The following is a 17,274-nucleotide window of genomic DNA, read 5'->3' on the forward strand; positions in this document are numbered from 1 at the left end:
GCATTTTAAAAGAAAAAAGTGACTGTATTGTAAACAGTATTTCATTTCCTACAGGAGATTAATCACTCAAAAATGGTAATTATCTAAAACACTGATAAAATTAGCAGTCATTAAACAGGATTCAGTCTTTTGATATTAAATAGATGGACAGGATCTCAATAGCATTAGAAATAATGAAAAACTTTCATAGCTGGCATAACTTTTTTGTATTAATGTTTCAAAATTTCACAAAAGATGATAAAAATCAAAATAACAAATTACCCACAATTAAACTTGAAAAACACAAAAAGATTTATTACACATCCACAGTAATGGGAAATAAAACAAAGACCAGTCTACATATTTTTCCACACATTTTTTGTTCTCTGGGCTTTATACATCATCAAAATCACAATAAGTGAAGTCAAGAATTTTCTGATCATTGCCAAGAATTGCTTTCAGATTTTCAATTCTCTTGTTGCTTTTAAACAACTAAAAAAGAATCTGTTACAGTTCTTAAATTCCACAAATTGCTTTCAATCACGTCTTCCTCTTTTTCTATGGAAGGATAATTTCCCCTGTTACAGAATTCTAGGTTGGCAGGTTTTTTCCTTTCAACACTTTACAGATTTCACTCCACTATCCTCTTGCTTGCCTAGTTTCTGATGAGAAGTCTACTATTTTCTTACCCTCATTCTTCCATTAAGTAAAGTTTTTCTTCACCCTCTGGCTTCCTTCAAGATTTTCACTGTCTTGGATTTTCTACAGTTGGAATATGATATTCCTGCTTTTCGTTTTGGTTTGGTTTTGGTATTTATCCTCCTTGGTGTTCTCTGAGCTTCCTGGATCTATAGTTTTGTGTCCATCATCTTAATGATATATTATTTGGAAAGTTCATGGCCATATCATTACTCCAAATATTTTTTCTGCCCTGTTTTCTCTTTCTTCTACTGGTATTCCAATTATGCCTACATTACACCTTTTGATAGTATCCTACTGCTCCTTTCCCTGACTACAGCACTTCCATATTTTCTCAAGATGTTGCACCCTGTTGACTATGGCTATTTTTATTTTTCCTTAGGTGAGACAGGAAGACTAGAGAGGGCTGAAATTCCCCTTCCTCAAACAGAATAATGTTTCAGTATTTCCTTTTGACAAAGTCTTGCTCTCTGATGGTCTTTCCCTCTGGAGAGTAGACTTTTTTTTTTTTTTGAGACAGAGTTTTACTCTTATTGCCCAGGCTGGAGTGCAGTGGCACAATCTCAGCTCACTGCAGCCTCCACTTCCTGGATTCTAGCGATTCTCCTGCCTCACCTTCCCATGTAGCTGGGATTACAGGCTACCATGCCTGGCTAATTTTTTTGTATTTTTATTAGAGACGAGGTTTCACCATGTTGGCCAGTTTTCACCTGGCTTCAGGCTTGACACACAGTAGATGTTTGATAAATCCAATGGAAACAGTAATATGCAAAAATATCTATATTCTGCTTTTGAACTTGGATATGTCTTGGCATCATGTGGATGGATTCTAGTCCATACTTTGGAAATGCAAAGTCCATACTTTGCATTCCTTCTTCAGAACTGTTGGTAGTTAATTTTAAGAGAGCAGAAAAAGCAAAAAGGCAGAGAGTCATCAGTAGTCACTTTCCTCCAGGCCTATGGAGCCTACCGTCTCCTTATCTGTTCCTTTATTTCATCTCAGGGCTAATATCCCCAAAGCAGTCTTGGATAACATCATCAGTCAGAGAGGAGTTTCTGCAGCCCAGTTAATCAGCACACACACAGCAAATGATGAGAAGTAGTTACAAAATGCCTCCAGGATTCATTTATTCACTTAACAATTATTTTATTTTATTTTATTTTATTTTTGAGATAAAGTCTTGCTCTGTCGCCCAGGCTGGAGTGCAGTGGCATGATCTAGGCTCACTGCAACCTCTGCCTCCTGGGTTCAAGCGATTCTCCTGCCTCAGCCTCCCAAGTAGCTGGGATTATAGGCACACACCACCATGTCCGGCTAATTTTTATATTTTTAGTAGAGACGGAATTTCACCATGTTGGCTAGGCCGGTCTTGAACTCCTGTGCTCAGGTGATCTGCCCGCCTTGACCTCCCAAAGTGCTGGGATTACAGGTGTGAGCCACCATACCTGGCCCACAATAATTTTTAAAGCAATTACTCTGTACCAAGAAGTATTCCAGGGGTAGAGCAAATTATTTCACCTCAGTCCAGAATCTAGCCCTCAGCTACTTTGATGCAGAAAATCATATTGTTCATATATTCAGAGATCATCAGATTTTTAATGACAAACTACCTGTAATTAACCGTATAATTAAAATCACCAGAAAATGCTAAGTCATTCATTTCCACAGTGATTTCAAATACCTCTAGCCGGGTTTGCCTCTAACATTTGTGGGGTCAGAGCAAGAGTATAAATGGAGGCCCATGTATCATAGGTCTAAACATTTAAAAGTTTGAAATCTTCCTAACAGACTGTACATATATATGTATATACATCTTCCTAACTTGACAAATATATATATCTTGTTAATGACCTAGGAGGTCAAGTGGCTTGGAGTTCCTTGCAGGAAAGGTGGTGGGGAGCAAATCCCCTTCTCTTCCCCACCACAGGGTGGACCCAGCCTAGACATTCAGGTTCTGTTCACATCCTCCTGTTATAATCCCTTGCTTGACCACCCCTTGTGCCTAGAGATGTGCAACTCTGCAGTGAGGTTACTCCTGGAAAGGTGGCCCTAAGGAAGAGACCAAACAGGCCCTGGAAGCAGGCTCAGGAATTTGGGCAGAGAACGCCAGAGTGTTCTAGAAGGAGGATGAGGTCTCCATATGAGTACCCTGTCTCCTTGGCCCATGGACTCCTCAGAGGAGGAGAGACAAAGCAAGACTTTTAAAATGGGGCCCATGGCCATGATTCAGGGCATCCTCTACCTTCAAGTGAGGTACTGGAAAGGCAAACAAAATGCTGCTGGGGAATTAGTGGGAACAGAGGATGGTTCACCAGCTCTGGAGCTGAGGCCTAGTTGACCATCCCTCCTGGCATAGAATACCCCCTGGCCAGAGAAGATACTTGTCCCCCAAATTCAGGTGTGTATTTCCTGTGATGGGGCTGACACAGTTTGCTGCCTCAACAACTCCCTTTTCTCTGAGGGTCAGGGGCTGCAAAGGCTCCCAGCAGACTGGGAGATTACATGGGGCTCACCACATCGGGCTGCTTCAGGCCAGAGAGAGTACCTTTTTCTTTCCTTTTTTTTTTTTTGGACAGATTTTTCACTCTGTCGCCCAGGCTGGAGTGCAGTGGCATGATCTCGGCTCACTGCAACCTCCGACTCCCTGGTTCAAGTGATTCTCCTGCCTCAGCCTATCGAGTAGCTGGGATTATAGGCACGCGCCCCCACACTCAGCCAATTTTTGTATTTTTAGTAGAGATGGGGTTTCACCATGTTGCTCAGTATGGTCTCAATCTCTTGACCTCGTGATCCGCCCGCCTTGGCCTCCCAAAGTGCTGAGACCTGCTGCCAACCTATTTCTGACTGTATGGACCTGGGCAGTTCTCAGTGCTCTGGAGCACCCCTTGTGGTAGAAGAGAGTAAAATACAGATTTTTTTTTTTCTTTTTTCCCTTTTAATATTATTTTTTTATTTGTAGAAATGTATGGGGTACATATGAAATTTTGCTACATGTATATAATGCATATTGATCAAGGCAAGGCATTTAGTGTGCCCATCACCTGAGTACAATACACTCTTGTTAACTACGGTCACCCTACTCTGCTATCAAACATAGAGTTTACTCCTTCAATCTAACTATATGTTTCTGCCCTTTAACCCACTTCTCTTCATCTTCCCTCTCCCACCACTCACCCTTTCCAGTCGCTGTTATCTGTCTTTCCACTCTCCACCTCTATGTGATCAAACTTTTTAGCTCCCATAGATAGGTGAGAACGTACAACGTTTGTCTTTTATTGCCTGGCTTATTTCACTTAAGATAATAACCTCTACTCTCAAAAGTAGAGAAGACCCCAGAAAGCCACCAATTAGTGTTTGGATAACAGACACCTGCATAATCCAAGGGTAAATGGCTTAATTTACTGACCCAACTAGGTCTGTAATGAGAATAGAGTATGTAGCGGTATTGGTGGTTCTGTCCTCATTCTCTTCATTTTACAGTCATAATTAATCAAAACCTATCCTCTCACCTTTCTTGTGCTCATGACAAATAATTACCTGCTCTAAGCAGAAATTAACTGAGGAACTAGACTGGCAGTGATTCTTCTTTGGGATGTGAGACAAGAAGCTTGGAAATATAATAAAATGCACTGTTATTCTAAGACATGACAGCAAGAAGCAATTTTAAAATATGTCTCTCTTGTAAACCATTGGGCCTTAATGACACGAGTTATTTTTCCATTACTGAGAAGTGCAAATAGAGGTGGATGAATTTTCCTGACAGCTGAACCAGGCTTCAGTTAGTTTCAGAGAAACTTTCTATTTGAGTTGACCTGTCTGTGCTGCTTCAGGTTAGGCCATCATTTCAATGGATCCAGGGAATTACTCCGGAGGAAATAACATGCCCAGGACTTGGATATGGTTTTGTTTTGTTGTCGTGTTTTGTTTTGTTTCTGTTTTAGTTCACTACCTGGAACCTACCTCTGCAGTGTGGTTTACCTCTGATGGCCAATGCCAGACTTTTTGGGGGAATCATCTGTGCAGGATAAGAATGAGCATGAGGACAGCTGGGCTCGGTGGCTCACACCTGTAATCCCAGCACTTTAGGAGACCGAGGCAGGTGGATCACCTGAAGTCAGGAGTTTGAGACCAGCCTGGCCAACATGGTGAAACCCTGTCTGCACTAAAAATACAAAAATTACCTGGGTGTGGTGGCTGGTGCCTGTAGTCCCAGCTACTTGGGAGAATTGCTTGAGAATTGCTGAGGCAGGAGAATTGCTTGAACTTGGGAGGTAGAGGTTGCAGTGAGCCAAGATCACAACACTGTACTCCAGCCTGGGTGACAGAGTGAAACTCCACCTCCAAACAAACAAACAAACAAACAAACGGAATGACAATGAGGGGAAGCCACGAGAGGGAAGAAGAAGGAAGAGCTCACCGTTTGGATCTGAAGAGAGGCAGGGTGACGGCTATCAGCAACGGTAAGGAGAGATCCAATACAAATACATCTGTTTCCTTGGGCTCCTCAGATACTTTCCGACTCAAATTCCATGGGGTTTTCTCCCTATGGCCCTCTAACCTCTCTCCTTGCTGAGGACGCTCTCCTAACAGTCCATGTATTGTTTGGAAAAAATAAGTGTTGTCAGTCTGAGTTCAGTCAGGGAAGCAGAACTGCGATGAACTGTAGAGGAAGCGATTTATCATAGGAATTAGTCCTGGCCCCACTGGAGGTCCAGGAGGGAACTGGAAGATGGGAGTAGCCACCCGCCATCAGGCTGAGAAGCCCAGCACATCCAGCTGCACAAGTGGAAGGCGAAGCCAGTTGGGGAAGCCTCTGGGAAGCTGTTCCTATCTCTGTGGGCCTGCAGCCAAGTGTCCGGTGGTGGCCCTGAGGCTCCTGTTGGTCAACAGGGTCAGCAGTCAGAAAGAAGATCTGGACACACATTGAGGGAGAGTGAGGACAAGTGGGATCCACTGTCACCTCTACCTCTGTTTGTCACCATACCTAACCACAACAACCTTTGGAAAGTAACGGCTCCTTCTTCATTCCTACCTCGCATATCTTGTGCAAATTCTTCCTTTGGCCAACTCTAACCCAAAGCCTTCAGGAAAGGGGATCCTGGGAAATGTGACTCCAACTTAGCAAGTTAGCACACTACGCACTACCATGCTAGGAAACTCACAGTGTGGCCACCAGCAGAGCTCCCCAAGCAATTGGCAGGATACCCAGATGGAGAGGTTTAGGATGAATGAATAGGGGAGGGGGTCGCGGGGGGCGGTAATCTGAAAAGGATCCTTGACCAATCAGAGCACGTTTTACTGTCCTGGAGCTTGAAATAGAGGAGAAAGTTACTAAGAGAGTTTTCCTGCTAGGATGGGACAAAAGATGTCTTTACTGGGCAAGGATGAGTTTAGGTGGACCAGCTGCCTTCCTTCTAAACTGAGGTCACAGTCTGCAGCCAAAGTTCCCATAGCCCTTCGGTGCAGCCAGATTTAAAAAGAATCTTGTTCTCAGAAAGGCCGAAGCACATGCATTTTTAAAGAGTTCTTTTAACACCGAGTTATCTGAGAGAGAATTACCTTATCCCAAATTCCGAAGACTCCACATAGTTAAGATGCGCAAATTCATTATCAATGGTGCTGAGAATAGCTCCTTGGAAGGAATAAAATGTTTATTAGGATCAATTAAACTATGTTTGAGAGATTTATTTTCTCCATCTTTATTCTCCTATTTAAAGAAAGTGCTGAGTTGTATATTAACACTTCAAGGTCTCGGTCACTGTTTGTCTTGAAAAAAAGAGAGATATAATGTTTGTCATTCCAGGAGCATAATCAGTTGAGCCAGCGCACAATGACATAGTTAATTCACCAACGGAATTTGTTGCCATAGCTCCAGCAAGGGAAGGGGTAGATTAAACAATAGCCTTTTTCACGACTGCAGCTTTCACCACAACCTGCCTGTCCCTGCAAAACAGGCCATCATAGCGCTAGTTCAGAGCACAGCAATTTTCAATGAACCACAGCCCAGGGGGGACAAGAGGAGGCTTGTGGTAAACAAAGCAAGAGTGCCCAGCAAATCAAATCTCTCCTTATTCAATAACTGGGACACTCCGAGCTCCTCCAAGCTTATCTTTAAGTGCTGGGCACAGAGAGCCTGCTTGACCTTTGGTCAAGTGAGGAACAAAAATTTCATCCTGTGACTCAAAAGAACTCCAAAGGGAGGAGGCTTCTGGAGAAAAGATCAGGAGCAGGCATGGTAGGCTATCAGGAGTGCACCATGGAAGAAGACTCCAGGGACAATCGTGCTCTGCAACTGTGGCGCAAGGTAATGTGGATGCTTTCCTATTGATTTTTGCCATATTGAATATCAAAGTCAGTTCAAAAAGTAAAGTCCTATGTATCTGCGAGTATAATGAATCTGTGCTAATTAGTAATCACACCAAAAATGGAAATATTATCTTCTACATCTTAAGGTGATTAAAAAAAAAAACAAATTGTGACTAACATTTCTTTATCCCCTCGCAGAGTATGTCAGCTCCCTGGATAAACTTAGAAGACAAGAACAAATTTGCTTACTAAAAAAAAAAGGTCAGATCAATACGCTGTGGGAGCCTGAGGGTATTGCAGAAATGTTTTTGCAAAATGTTCATTATCCTATGAAACGAGAAATTCTCCTAGTAGAAACGTCACAAAATCCTGATTAGAATAGCCATTCCTTTTATTTTTCTTTTTTTGAGACAGAGTCTCACTATTACCCAGGCTAGAGTTCAGTGGCGTGATCTCAGCTCACCGCAACCTCTGCCTCTCGGGCTCAAGTAATTCTCCTACCTCAGCCTCCCAAGTAGCTGGGGCTACAGGCGTGGACCACCACACCCGGCTAATTTTTGGATTTTTAGTAGAGTAGGGGTTTCACCATGTTGACAGGCTGGTCTCGAACTCCTGACCTCAAGTGAATATCTACTTCTGAATTCAATGTTATGCAATGGTCACACAAATGAGACCACTTTATATGGTCTTCTCTCTTGGGGAGGGGTTGCTCAGGGAACATGTTTCAAGGGGAGCCTTGTTAACCAAATGAGTTCTAGATGGAGAAGGTTTAGGCAGGAGGACAAAGTGCTAAGAAGGACCTCAGATGATGTGAAGAAGAGATTGAGGGCCAGAGGCAGCTTCCCAACAACGAGGCAGAGGGAATTTCTCTGCTTAACGATGAAGCTGGTTTCACTGCACTACCCTGAGAATGGACACTGGCCCTGCTCACTCCTGTCCCAGCATTCCTTCAAAATCTTCCCACGCCCCTTAGAATGGATATGGGTGGCTGGTTTAAGTGCCATATGCCTCAGAAAGTAGTCTAGGTTCATATCCAGCAGACATTTGAGCTACATGACTGATCGATCATTTCATCCAGTTGGTCCCTTCCCCAATCGTCTCTACGTTATCTTAAATTTGTAGAAATTTGTGCTGTATACTGAAGACTCATGAGTTTTACCAGTTCACTATATTGAGTTAATGGGAGAATCAGGAGGTATCCATTCATTCATTCATTCATGCCTCATTTCAAAATTAGATTTGAAGTGGAATCGAAACAACTAGATTCGGGCTGGGCACAGTGCCTCATGCCTGTAATCTCAGCACTTTGAGAGGCTGAGGCGGGCAGATCTCTTGAGGTTGGGGTTCAAAACCAGCCTGGCCAACGTGGTGAAACCCCTCTCTCTACTAAAAATACAAAAAAAATTAGCCAGGCATGGTGGCGGGTGCCTGTAATCCTAGCTATTTGGAAGGCTGAGGAAGGAGAATTGCTTGAACCCAGGAGGCGGAGGTTGCAGTGAGCCCAGATTGCACCACTGCACTCCAGCCTGGGTGACAGAGTGAGACTCTGTCTCAAAACAAACAAACAAAAAAACCAACTAGATTCAGTTCTGGACTGGTGAATATAGAAAGTTGAGATGATTCTTCTATGTTCCAGTCATGTAGAATTAAATCTGTGCAAATATCACTCTGTATTCTGACACCTTTTGCAAATCGAAAATAGACAAAGGCCTCTAATTTCATGCTCTCCCAAATGTATCACTTATCAACATTATAATAGTTGACATTTTAGGGTGACATGTCCTAGGCTAAGTATTTTCCATGCCTTATTTTATGTAATTACATTCAACAAAAGGACTCAAGCTCCTGACCACTTGCCTATCCTGCTAATTTGTGCCTTGATTTCTCTATTATATTGAATAGGCTTATTTAACCTCCTTGGGCAATTAAAATGGATTACATTATTAATTAAAATGGATTACATTAACATTTTCCTCATGCTTTTCAGTTCTCAGTGTACTTTTCTCACACAGGCAGGCTCAACTTCTGTAAATTAAACTTTCTGACTGCCAGCCCTTTGTGTAACATACATTGGTATCCCCAGCCTGACACACGACCATTTCTGGTTACTGCTGATGGTGCTACTTAACAGCCAATAGTTAACAAGCATTGTGGCTATATATTGAATCTGAAAGGTTAAAATAATCATGAACTGAATAATCTTTTATAGCTCTCTGGGAATGGAAACTACCTTTATTTAATTAATTAATTTATTTATTTTGAGACAAAGTTTCACTCTTGTTGCCCAGGCTGGAGTGCAATGGTACGATCTTGGCTCACTGCTACCTCCGCCTCCCAGGTTCAAGCAATTCTCCTGCCTCAACCTTTTGAGTAGCTGGGATTACAGGTGCCTGGTCAATTTTTTGTATTTTTAATAAAGATGGGGTTTCAATATGTTGGCCAGGCTGGTCTCGAGCTCCTGACCTCAGGTGATCCACCCACCTTGACCTCCGAAAGTACTGAGATTACAGGCATGAGCCACCACACCCGGTCAGAAACTACCTTTAAATAAGAGAGTTGTGTATTTATTTTCCACATATTTAATTTTGGTACTTTGTTGGTACTTATTTGGAAATAAGAAAATGCCCAAACATTACCTCAATTCTTCTTACCGCCAATACTGTGATGTAGCTATTATTTATATTCCCATTTTCTCCTTCTCCTTCTTCTTCTCCTACTTCTCCTCTTCCTCTTCCTCCTTCTTCCTCTTCTTTTTTAAAGAGACAAGGTCTTACTCTGTTGCCCCGGCTGGAATGCAGTGGGACAATCATAGCTCACTGTAACCTCAAACTCCTGGGCTCAAGTGATCCTCCTGCCTCAGCCTCCCAAGGAGCTAGGACTGCAGGCATGCACCACCACGCCTGGCTAATTTTTAACTATTTTGTAGTGTGTTTCTCAGGCTGGTCTTGAACTCCTGGCCCCAAATGATCCTTCCACCTAAACCTCACAGTGCACTGGGATTACAGATGTGCGGCACTGAGCCCTAGCCTATAGTCCCATTTTCAAGTGAGAAAATTGAAGCTCACAGGGGTTAATTGTCCAAGGTAGCAAGGATGCAGTTGGAATTTGGGTTCCCAGCATCCAATTTTACTTCTTCTTTTTTTTTTTTTTTTTGAGACAGAGTCTTGCTCTGTCGCCAGGCGCCAGGCTGGAATGCAGTGGCACAATCTTGGCTCACTGCAACCTCCGCCTCCCGGGTTCAAGCAATTCTCCTGCCTCAGCCTCCCGACTAGCTGGGACTACAGGCACGTGCCACCACACCCAGTTAATTTTTTGTATTTTTAGTAGAGATGGGGTTTCACCATGTTGGCCAGGATGGTCTCGATCTCTTGACCTGGTGATCCGCCCGTCTCGGCCTCCCAAAGTGCTGGGATTACAGGCTTGAGCCACCGCGCCCTGCCTTACTTTTTCTTTAAACTGACACCGTTGAATAAGGTAGCCGCTAACCACATACAACTGTTTAAATTTGAATTTTAATTACTTTTAAATTAATTAATTAAAATTTAAAACTCAGGTTTCAGTCACACTAGCCACATTTTTTTTTTTTTTTGAGACAGAGTCTCGCTCTGTAACCCAGGCTGGAGAGCAATGGCATAGTCTTGACGCCTGGGTTCAAGCGATTCTCTTGCCTTAGTCTCCCAAGAAGGTGGGATTGCAGGTGCCCACCACTACACCCAGCTAATTTTTGTATTTTTAATAGAGACTGGGTTTCACCGTGTTGGCCAGGCTGGTCTTGAACTTCCTGACCTCACATGATCTGCCTGCCTCGGCCTCCCAAAGTGCTGGGATTACAGGCGTGAGCCACCGCACTAGCCACATTTTAAGTGCTCAACAGTTACATGTGGCTCGTGACTATTCTATCTGGACAACACAGATATGAAATAGTCCATCATTGCAGAAAATTATATTGAATAACACTGCTTTAAACCGTAATGTCTCTTTTAGATATGTTAAGACATGTCCTCAGAATATATTGCAATTCTGTTACAAGTAATATGGATTTTAAATTTTACGGTAAAATCTCATTCATTTGAAGTCCCCTCATTTGCACAGCACCAAGTTAACTTTGATCTGCAAATTAATAATATAGATAAGAGTTAAGAAGATGGTTAAATGCACTTCAGAGACCAAAGATTTTTAAGCACCATCAAATAACTCCAGAAGCACTCACTTAGATGCAAGCAATTGATATGATAATTACACATCATTTTTATTTATTCATTAAAACAGGGATCCCCTAAGGTGCCTTGTAGGAAATAATATGGCTAGCCTAGTTATTTCTAGCAACCCTTCTGCTATTTCAAAATTCTATGCAAAATCATTTTATACTACTGGTTTACCTTCCTCCCTGCCTTTGGATCGCAACGTAAAATGGTAGCATAAAATACTTTCACCCTGAAACTTTGACTGTTTGAAGATCTAATTCCAAAGCCCTCGCTTCTTCTACTATATTGTGTGATTCCCTGGAAGAGGTACTCCTGTGGGCCCTGGATAGGGCCTGGTATACAGTAAGGGTTCAATAAATATCTGTTGCTTGACTGACAGGGACAGTTCTTTCAACATACCATTCATTGAGGTGGACTCCGATTTTCTACAGAGAACACATGTATCAAATGGAAAACTGACTTCCAGTTTTTTCTTTCCACTTTACCAGTCTTTGCTGCCAAGTCTTCATAGTGAGATAAGGGCTTCCTGTTTGTGAGAAAGAGATGATTCCCAGGCATTCAGATGGGGGGAGGGGGAGTGTGAGCTGGCCAGAGGCTTTGGAAACTAAATCTTCCAGCTCCTTCAGAAGTGAGAGCAGAGTGGCAAACAGGCTGCCTTCCCGGGCACCAGTTATCAGTTAGCTCCATCAGTCCTCAGATATGTGGAGCACATGTTCCAGGTCCCGCGCTGATTCTAGGTAATAAATAGGATAGAAGAAAGAATGTTGAGTTGTTAGGGAAGAATGGTACTAGCGCTTCTGTAGTATCCTTAGCGGAGGTGGTTTAAATATTAATGCCTTTTTAGCAAAACCCAATTCCTCAATTTAGCAGTGAGCACCAAAAGATATGGTTTTTCCCTTCCTTGCCTTCTTTAAGGAAAATTTTTAGCCATAATAAGGAAAGAAAAATTAATAGAAACAAAATAATGTACATTAAATATTTAGTCCTTATTTGGAGGGAATTGAACAACTGAAAACTCTCCAAATTTATGAAGCTTAGGTATCTGAACATTTTTCAAAAGCCACTTAAAGGGAAAGGAGAGATTATATTATATTTTTACCTTTTTTTTTTTTGAGATGGAGTCTTGCTCTGCTGCCAGGCTAGAGTGCAGTGGCATGATCTCGGCTTGCTGCAACCTCTGCCTCCCAGATTCAAGTGATTCTCCTGCCTCAGCCTCCTGAGTAGCTGGGATTACAGGCACCCACCACCATGCTTGGCTAATTTTTGTACTGTTACTACAGACGGAGTTTCACCATGTTGACAAAGCTGGTCTTGAACTCCTGACCTCAAGTGACCTGTCCGCCTCAGCCTCCCAGTGTTGGGATTACTGGCATGAGCCACTGCATCAGCTTTATTTTTACTTTTGTTCCAAATATCAGTAGGCCTTCTTTCCTCTTATCTATCTCCCCATAATTCCTCTACATGAGCCCTAATATTAGAGGCATATATGTGTACAGCCTTCAAGCTAACTCAACACAGTTTTGTCTCCATCAGAAACTATAGGGTAGGCTGATTCAAGAGTCTTCGTAACTCAATTAGTGGATGTATAATCACTGCCATAGGCTGCTCTGCTGATAGTTCTCACTGAACATTGACAGATGGAGCAGGCGCTAATTCTGAATCTGGTTCTCCACTTGATCTTAGCCAAAACATCGATAAACGATGTGAGTGCACTAACGTCTCCCTGGTAGAACCTAGATCGCCACACTGTGGTCCTCTAAGGCAAGTCTTGGTGACCATGCCTTCTCTAACTCTTCCCTGGCCCCCTGAAATGGCCCAATTACCATGCAAGCAGATGTGGAGTGAGAGGCTAGAGTTGTGTCTCTTGTGAAATCTGGGGTTTCCCCAGTCTTTCCAGTGCTGAGAACTATGGGGAGAAAACAAATCTTATTTGTCCATCTTATTTTTGCCCTTTATTCTCAAGGACTTGGAGCCAGCTCTCAATACTATGGGGTAAAGAAAATGGTACAACTGGCATAAAATTAATTTTGTCCCATTCTCACAATGAGGCCTCAACAAGTAAAATATACTTTTAATGTCGATCCTGCCCCAGGTATTAGAACATTTTAAAGTTTTCTTTGTCTTTCCAAGAACTACAAATTTTCTCTCTCTCTCTCACATACACACACACACACACACGTGGAAGGAGAAAAGAAATTAAAAAATTGGTAAATATGACCCAGGAGAAAGAAAAATAATATCTGTTTCAAATCTGTTTTTTTCTTAGTTCCATTAATTTGTCATAAATAAAATGCAGAATAACTTAATGATAATTTCTTTTGAAACCAAAGACTAACATGATAAGAATTTTTAATAGTACTATTATCTTTACCAAAAAGATCAATCTTTAAGAGTATGTCCACATATATCTTTACATATATCTTCCTGTTCCATATATCCTTTGACAGTGGAGATGATCACATTCATCTTGGATGCATGACTTCCAACATGCTTAGTAAATGTTTGTTGAATGAATGAAAGGAATTTAAATCACTGTTTATTCTACATCCTCCTTACCCAGAGAGACTTCTGAGTTTGTCCACGTAAGGTCATCTCTAGGCTGTCCAGGAGAATGAGTGGGTTGCAACCCAGATTTTGAGGCATGGATCAATGTTGGATGGACCAACTCCAACTTGACTCCAGCCTCTAAATGGATTAACATTATCATTAACACCAGCAACACAGATGTTGTAATCACTGTTCACAAGGCTCTCCACCTCAACACTGCCAGACTCCTAGGGATGTGAGAGGTTTCTGATGTCTGAAGGCCAGGTGAGACCCGCCTAGAGATAGCACAGATGGCAGACTCAACCTTATACAACTCCTCGGCTTTCTCAGAGGTGGGCAGGAGCTGGGCCAGCCTCCAAGAGAGATAGGTAAGACTTGTGTACATATCTGCCTCATAAACTTTTTACCATGTGGTTATTACATCTTTCCTTAGGGTGGCAAATGAAGGACTTGCTTACGTCTCACACAAAGAATTCAAGACAAAAAAAAAAATGGAGAATTAATAAAAAAGCTTTGTAGGGCTTTCTTCATTATACAAGGTAAGAGAGAGTTATAATCACCAGGAAGTACAGTAGAAATCTTACCCTCTACAATGGGGACCAGTTGGTCAGTTAATTGGAAAATAAAATGGGGCCGGGCACGGTGACTCATGACTGTAATCTCAGCACTTTGGGAGGCCGAGGCAGGCTGATCACCTGCGGTCAGGAGTTTGAGACCAGCCTGGCCAACATAGTGAAACCCCATCTCTACTAGAAATACAAAAATGAGCCAGTAATCCCAGCTACTTGGGAGGCTGAGACAGGAGAATCGCTTGAACCTGGGAGGCAGAGATTGCAGTGAGCCAAGATCACGACACTGCACTCCAGCCTTGGTGACAGAGTGAGCCTTCATCTCAAAAAAAGGAAAAAAAAGAAAGAAAAGAAAAATAAAATGGGTATAATGGGGACTCACTTAAGAAATGATAAATGCACGCATTAAACATTTTATTTGAATTTAAAATAAATATATTAATTTGTCAAACCTTTAATTGGGCCACTGATTGGAGCTCTGTGTTGTCTTTTTTCATTAGGCACACACATATGCATTACCTATTATTTCCATTTTTGGTTTATTCGAAATTGAGTGAAAACACTTGAGTATGGAATCCTAGGCAATTTTGTCCCCTAGCTTGTATAGTTGTCTTGCCCTCACCCAATTCAATAGTAATTTGTAATTTTTTTTTTTTTGAGACAGAGTCTTGCTCTGACGCCCAGGCTGGAGTGCAGTAGCACAATCTTGGCTCATTGCAACCTCCTCCTCCCAGGTTCAAGTGATTGTCCTGCTTCACCCTCCCAAGTAGCTGGGACCACAGGCGTGTGCCTTCACACCCAGCTAATTTTTGTATGTTTAGCGGAGATGGGGTTTCACCATGTTGGCCAGGCTGGTCTTGAACTCCTGACCTCAAGCAATCTGCCTGCCTTGGCCTCCCAAAGTGCTGGGATTACAGGCGTGAGCCACTGCACCTGGCCAGAGATGGGCTATTTTAGCAAGAGAAATATAATCTGTTTGTGGAGGAGTGTCTGAATCCCTTCCATCTCAGTCCTCCCCCATTGGCATAATAGTTGGGAACAGAGACTACAGAGCTGTCAGGAGATGGTACATCCTTTCCACGAGTTAATAAAGTGATGCCCTGCTTTCACAGTCTATTAATTAAGAAGGTAATCAGTGCATGCTTTCAGTTCGGTATTTGAAACTTGAAGGCAATAAAATCAGAACACTACTTGGATTTTTTTTTTCTCATAAAGAAATGAATAACAAATTAGGGCCACAGAGCTAGAGTAATCACATTTTGAATTTCTCCTGAGCATGCCTCTAATAACCTGTATGCATTGGGTAAGAAGAACAAAGAAAGGCAAAGTTAATTACCCAGGAAATGCTTCATCAAGAAATGTTGGTTACATTAGCTCAGGGTTTCTCAACCTTGGTATGACTGATATTTTGGGCCAGATAATTCTTTGTCATAGGGGCTGTTCAGTGCATAGGACATAGGACGTTTAACAGCATCCCAGGTCTCCAACCACTAGATACCAGCAGTACTCCTTTTCGCCAAGTCATGACAACCAAAAATGTCCCCAGACACTGTTAAATGTCTCCTGTGGGACAAAATCACCCCCATTCAGTAATTGAGAACTTCTGAATTCACCACATACATTCCTTCTCATTCCCCATCCCCTGGAGCTCTCCAGGGTTTGCTGGGGTTTGTTTGTTTGTTTTTGTTTTTTTGAGATGGAATCTCCCTCTGTCACCCAGGCTGAAGTGCAGTGGAGTGATCTTGGCTCACTGCAACCTCTGCCTCTTGGGTTCAAGTCATTCTCCTGCCTCAGCCTCCTGAGTAGCTGGGATCACAGGTGCCTACCACCATGCCCGTCTAGTTTTTGTATTTTCAGTAGACATGGGGTGTCACCATGTTGGACAGGCTGGTCTGGAACTCCTGACCTCAAGTGATCTCCTACCTCGGCCTCCCAAAGTGCTGGGATTACAGGCGTAGCCACTGCACCTGGCCAGTTTGCTGTTTTAAAGACTCAGAGTAAAACCTTTCAGATCAGGGCCATCTATCTACATTTTCCAGGGAGTTATTTGAAAAGAAATTGACTAGATCAAAATTGTCCAGATAACAAGAGGGCTCTTTGCATTTCTGTATTGAAAAGTAGCAGGCAAAAAGAACAAAGGAAGATGGCCTAATAAAGGTATTTATTTAAGGCATTCGGCCAAACACTTGACTTATATTTAATCCCCACGAAACCCACAGGGGGCATTAGTAATTTTATTTTATTGTGGAAGAAACTGAGGCTTAATGAGGTCAAGTACTTGCTCAAGAACACACAGCTTGTAATTTAGTGGTGGAGCTAGAAATCTGACAGCACAGTGTGTGCATTTGTGCATATTGCCTCAGTGTATGTACTTAGAATGTCATACATCTAAAAAAGCAACGTTACCAGTTTTTTTTTTTTTTTTTTTGGAGACGGAGTTTCGCTCTCGTTACCCAGGCTGGAGTGCAATGGCGCGATCTCGGCTCACCGCAACCTCCGCCTCCTGGGTTCGGGCAATTCTCCTGCCTCAGCCGCCTGAGTAGCTGGGATTACAGGCACGCACCACCATGCCCAGCTAATTTTTGTATTTTTAGTAGAGACGGGGTTTCACCATGTTGACCAGGATGGTCTCGATCTCTTGATCTCGTGATCCACCCGCCTCGGCCTCCCAAAGTGCTGGGATTACAGGCGTGAGCCACCGCGCCCAGCTAGGTTACCAGTTTTATACTTTTTAAAATATAATTTTTATTAGGGAGAGTTTCAATCATACACAGAATCAGACAAGGTATTAATAGTTCACTACCATTTGTACTGTTCATGTACTCACCACCTGCTTCAACAGTGATCAACTCATGACCAATCTTGCTTCATCTAGACCTTCTTAACCTCAGCATAATTAACATTTTGGGCTAGAAAATTGTTTGTTGTGGGTGTGAAGCACACACAAAACAAGGCAAGGTCTGAATGA

The 17,274-nt window shown here is 42.5% G+C and overlaps 2 protein-coding genes across 3 annotated transcripts in view; one reads left to right on the forward strand and one right to left on the reverse strand.

The window, feature by feature from the left end:
* Positions 1-6,688: 6,688 nt before the first annotated feature.
* Positions 6,689-17,274, forward strand: part of PCYT1B (phosphate cytidylyltransferase 1B, choline) — a 108,369-nt gene continuing 97,783 nt past the window's right edge. Inside the window, exon 1 of the mRNA XM_012448850.3 lies at positions 6,689-6,983. Within this exon, the coding sequence (XP_012304273.1) occupies positions 6,912-6,983 (72 nt within the window). The 5' untranslated portion in view covers positions 6,689-6,911. The remainder of the gene's footprint in view (positions 6,984-17,274) is intronic.
* PDK3 (pyruvate dehydrogenase kinase 3) overlaps positions 10,820-17,274 on the reverse strand; it is a 217,004-nt gene continuing 210,549 nt past the window's right edge. Inside the window, exon 12 of one of the 2 annotated variants that reach the window (XM_012448847.3) lies at positions 10,820-11,923. In XM_012448847.3, coding sequence (XP_012304270.1) covers positions 11,884-11,923 — 40 coding nt within the window. In that variant the 3' untranslated portion in view covers positions 10,820-11,883. The remainder of the gene's footprint in view (positions 11,924-17,274) is intronic. The other variant, XM_064364439.1, reaches the window with a different exon arrangement.

The sequence above is a fragment of the Aotus nancymaae genome, unplaced genomic scaffold (assembly GCF_030222135.1).
Source record: "Aotus nancymaae isolate 86718 unplaced genomic scaffold, 86718_ANA_hifiasm-v0.15.2.pri h1tg000058l, whole genome shotgun sequence".
Classification (NCBI taxonomy): domain Eukaryota; kingdom Metazoa; phylum Chordata; class Mammalia; order Primates; family Aotidae; genus Aotus; species Aotus nancymaae.